A 5247-nucleotide genomic window follows, 5' to 3' on the forward strand; every position below is an offset into this window, starting at 1 on the left:
GGAAGCAGGTCCCTCCTCCTAGTCTGACACCATCTTCCCAGTGATATTTTGGAAGATGACGCATATGCGCCAGAGAGCAAAGATTCTGGCACAGTACCAGAGTCATTGCTTTCAAACTGCATTGGCCATCTCCCCGAATTTATCACTGGGAAGGTGGTGCCAACCAGCATCAGCCAACTCATTAGTAAATTTGGGCAGTGGGGCAGCGAACTACGGACCACGCTTGGCCCCTTCAGCAACCCAGAACAAGCACCCCCTTCTTCTCAGTGCCACTGGTTGTATCACATAATTTGCCTATATTTTTAATTATATATGCTAATTAAAATGTGTTTATGTGTGTATATGTACTCACCAGATTTCTTGTTTTAATATTATTCAATGCAAGTGATGCAAATACAAATTGTGATAGAACATTTTTCAAAAATGTGTCTCCAAAAGAGTCTACAGTAGGTTATATACTGTAGTTTTCTATATGAGGACATTGGAATGTCAAAAAATTACCCTTGCCGAAATTCCAAAGTTCCCACAATTTCTTTGGCTAAGCCAATTATCTTTTTCCAAAAGGTAATATTAAACAATAATCCCACCAAAAGGTACCCTCACCACTGCACATTTTCATCAGGGAGGAGACACTAAGGGTGAGTACTTGTGTATCATGTCTGTACCATCTTGAAAAAACATATTGTGCTTTAGGGACCTCAAGTCTGGAAGACCATGTTTTACTGGATTTCTATACCTTATCCAACACTGCGTTGTCCTCTTTAATTGCTAAATCCCTAATCCACACCTGTGTGAAAGAAGGTTCATCTCTATATAGGGCCTACTATACTGGTAGACTTATTCTCCACAATGCTTGTTCTGTATGGAGTCAACTTGCTTGCAACTGAAAGTTGCCTAACCCACCCTCCAAACAAGAGTTGGATCATATCCCAAGTGGAGTTTATTACAAGTCTACCTAACAACAGCACCAATCAGTTTCATGCAGTCTGGGTCCTGTGGTTTACATACCATGGTGGTATCCCCATCTAACTACTGTTGATCGTTCAGGTTTCTGCCCCACCCTGTTCTTGCCTTGCATTGGCTCACTCCTCCTCTCACATCCCCTTCTGTAGACCTTCCCTTCCTACCTGCCCACCAGCTTTCCCACCTTCTCCTATCCTTTATACCATTCTGATTATCTTCATGTTGATCAGTCTTCTCCACACACTAATTCCTTAAGAATTTACATGTTACTCCTGGTTGTACTGTAACTACTTCATGAAATATGGGTATTGACAACATTCTGAAGTTATGTTGGTGCTCTTCTTGAGATAAGAGCATTGGGGATAGATTATATAGTTGTGAATAGAAGACTTGCAAAGCACTGACAATATGCAAATCCATGTGTTTTAGAGTGTCACAATGGTCTTTAATGCTTTGAATATAAATCAGTGACCTATGAATCCTGACAGCTCTAGAGAGACACTTTTTAGGCCGGGACCAAAATATTGTGTGTGTGGAGCCTAAAGGACCTCCAACAACGTATAGGAAGCGCTATGCACAGCTGGACCGATTATTAAATGCTTTTATTGCATAAAATCATTACATACAATTAATTACACATATATAAACATGTTTTCTCCATCATAGAAAGACACAAATGCAGACAAAATAATGAATAGTGGTACCACAAAAGAGTGCCTGTTATACAACTATCCTTTGGATAATATGATAGTCAGTGTGTCCAACTGGAATGGGTATTTATTATTACTGATAATGAGATATTGTATATATATATATATATATATATATATATATAGCGTCTGTGCGGGCGGCACTCACGGCGGTTAAATCAAAACACGAACTCCAAGGATACTGGTTCGTGTTTTGATTTAACCGCCGTGAGTGCCGCCCGCACAGACGCTACATATTTGAGGGAGGTTGATTCCTCTCCTATAGGGAAGGCACCGGCATTTACCCTGTATTATCTTGGATTCCTGGAGTGCCACCTGACTGGTAGATATATATATATATATATATATCCAATTATTAGCTTTAGCACTGAATAGAATATGTTAAACCTTCATAAATGACATGTATCAATTGCTGCAATAAATACTGAGTAGAGTCAGCAAAAAAACGAATAATATTTCCAATATGGATAGGTATTTGTTGTTCCAAGTAATGGGAAATATATGTCCACTAAAATTTTTTGCACAGAATTAGATATGATGCACCTCAATATAATAGTCTCATATTAAATACTCCAATGTGTGCGTTTCCTTATAGAGCAGATGGCAACAATCGTATAGGCGTTTTTAGATATATTATTATGGCCACAGGGCATACCAGAGTGGGCCTATACAAGGCATATGTCTCACATGAAAGGGTTAGTCCCGGGTATAACTCCACCACGGTCCAGATGTCCAGCCCTTTAAGGTTCCACACTGTGTCAGTCTCTGCCTGTGTCCACCAACGCGTTTCAACAATCAGTCTTTTTCAAGGTGCCCACTCTGGTACGCAGTCACTCTGTATGGTGGTGAAGAAATAATTTTATATCATTTTATGAACTTTATGTTTTTATAATAAATGTAAAAAAAAACAGTTTTACGCTATGAAAGGCGCATCTTTCTAATTTTGTTTTGAGGTATCTGAAGAAAACGGATACAAAAGAAGATATACAAGCATGACAGAGTGAACATAATATAAACCTTTACAAATCAGACGGACATTATTATTGGTGATATACACCCTAATTAGGGAGCTCAATTCACTACTTTCCTTTTATACATACATGTTTAAGGTTTGTGGTGACCTGGTGAATAGCTACACCCCTTCAGTCTTAGCGCAGATAATATACCTTTTGTTTGAATGTCTCTGGGTTGTTCACCTCGGGCTATCAAAGCTCTATGTCTTCTGTCAAAGGCAGTTTCAGTGTTTTGATCATTGTCTAAAATCACATGGAATATTTTGTAAACATGTCAAAGATTACTTGTGCTGTGACATCTTCGGGAATCCCTACAGGTAGTTTTGGCTGCCTCAGTTATCAATGTCATTCATATGTCTGTAGATCTCAATAGATTACTTAAACTGACTCTGGAGCATATCTTCCAATTTGTCAAGATGTGTAGTCATAGTTTACTGTGCATCCTCCGAGGAAGCCACATGATGACCGACTTATTTAAAATAAGTTTGGTGTGACCGTAGTAGGATTAGGACCTCATCAAGGATGAATTTTTCCATAGCTTGAGATCCTACTGGATGTCTTTCTTGGTTGAAAGCAAGTTGAGAAGATGCAGAAATTCCTTCATGTCTCCACTCGAGGATGAAATGGATATGGTCACAGATATACCCACAGGAAGATGATATTCCTGTACTTTAAGCAGACAGAGGGGAGATTGAAGAAAGGCATAACAAACAAGAATTTAAAAGTTGTCTGAGAAGAACCTGGTTTGGTTTCACGGATAGAAGCTTGGTAAGAATGTTTCTGACAACTCCCCCCTTGGAATCTCATAATCATTTTATTGTATAACTTAATATATTACAATGCACAACATTTTGACAAAAGAGGTTACCTTTGATAAATATGTTTAAAGTGTTTGTTTTATACTAATCAGGTTCTGGAATGGTTTCTTTACATTTGTGATTTTTAGATTAAAATTGCAGTGTTGCTATTGTATACATATATGACTGTTTTGTATTTTCACTTAATTGAATTTGGTGTTTTGTCTTGATAATTAATAACTGAAATGAATTGAATCATCAGACAGCTAATTGCATTTTTGATCTCCTTATTCCTTAGAGCATATATAACTGGATTAAACAGTGGGGTCAACACTGTATATAGCAATGATCGTACTTTTTGGGCATTTGAGGAATATGTTTTGGATGGATTACTGTAAACGGTTATTATAGTCAAGAAATAGGTGCACACAACAAGCAGATGAGTACTACAGGTGGAGAATGTCTTCTGCCGGCTTTCAGTTGAAGGAATCTTCAAGATGGTAAGGAGAATACGTACATAAGAAGAAATGACAACTAAAAATGGGAGGAGAACAACATAGATTGAAGATATAAAGGTTTCTACTTTAACAATCCCGGTGTCTGAGCAAGAAAGATCCAAAATTGGATCAAGATCACAGAAAAAGTGGTCTATAACAGAGGGTCCACAGAAATATAACCGGTGCAAAAGAACAACAGGCAAAAGAGTTACAGTGGCACTTGTCACCCATGATACAGCAAGTAGAATTTGTTGGAGCTTAAAGTCCATAATGTATGTATATTTCAAGGGGTTACAGATGGCGAGGTATCGATCATAGGACATCACCGTGAGAAGGAAACATTCCGTGCTACCTAACATTCCATAGAAGAAGAACTGGGCAATACACTCATTGACACAGATTGTTGGTCTCTCTTTGAGTGTAATCACCAGCATGTTAGGGACAATATTCGTACTAAATATTATGTCAGCCAAAGATAGATTAGACATGAAAATGTACATAGGTGATTGCAATTTTCTATAAGTACACACCAATACAATGATAAGCAGATTTCCAAGTATGGTTAGTATATATAATGCAAGAAAAAAAATGAAGAGTAAAACTCTATAGTGATGATCTACTTGAAACCCCAGAAGAAGGAATTCCTCAACTAATGTCTTATTAATCATGGTGATCCCTTCATGAAAAGAAAAAACAAAGTGATTTTCAAATATTGATGGTCTCTATAAGTTTTAAAACAGTGTCATAACCAATTATGGGCATAATTCAGATCTGATTGCAGCAGCAACATTTTTCTCTAATGGGCAAAACCATGAGCACTGCAGGGGAGGCAGATGTAACATGTGCAGAGAGAGTTAGATTTGGGAGGGCTGTGTTCAAACTAAAATCTAAATTGCAGTGTAAAAATAAAGCAGCCAGTATTTACCCTGCACAGAAACAAAATAACCCACCCAAATGTAACTCTCTCTGCATATGTTACATCTGCCCCACCTGCAGTGCAGCATGGTTTTGCCCATTAGATAAAGATTTTGCTGCTGTGATCAGGTCTGAATTAGGCCCTATATTCACAGCAAAATCTTGATTTTAACATATGTAAAAGAATAGCTTTTGTAATCCTGTCATTGATAAATAAAAAAGACAAGTGTTGTCCTGCTCATTAGATAGAACTACTTCATCTCATTTATCAGTGTCAGGTGTGTTTCAGGTTAATTACAATATTATTTTATTTACAACCAGTGCTCAAGCAGTATACAGCAGTATGGCATTC

At 37.7% G+C, this 5247-nt stretch overlaps 1 protein-coding gene across 1 annotated transcript; it reads right to left on the reverse strand.

Moving 5' to 3' along the window:
• Nucleotides 1-3682: 3682 nt before the first annotated feature.
• On the reverse strand, nt 3683-4648 carry LOC134934089 (olfactory receptor 11A1-like). The gene has a single exon (XM_063929597.1). The coding sequence runs from the start codon at nt 4646-4648 to the stop codon at nt 3683-3685; it is 966 nt and encodes a 321-aa protein (XP_063785667.1).
• Between the last annotated feature and the right edge of the window lie 599 nt (nt 4649-5247).

This window comes from Pseudophryne corroboree, chromosome 6, assembly GCF_028390025.1.
Source record: "Pseudophryne corroboree isolate aPseCor3 chromosome 6, aPseCor3.hap2, whole genome shotgun sequence".
Lineage (NCBI taxonomy): Eukaryota > Metazoa > Chordata > Amphibia > Anura > Myobatrachidae > Pseudophryne > Pseudophryne corroboree.

Bases quoted from the DNA above. Each gene is read 5' to 3' on its own strand.
- LOC134934089 (XM_063929597.1), bottom strand. From the start codon at position 4,648: ATGATTAATAAGACATTAGTTGAGGAATTCCTTCTTCTGGGGTTTCAA.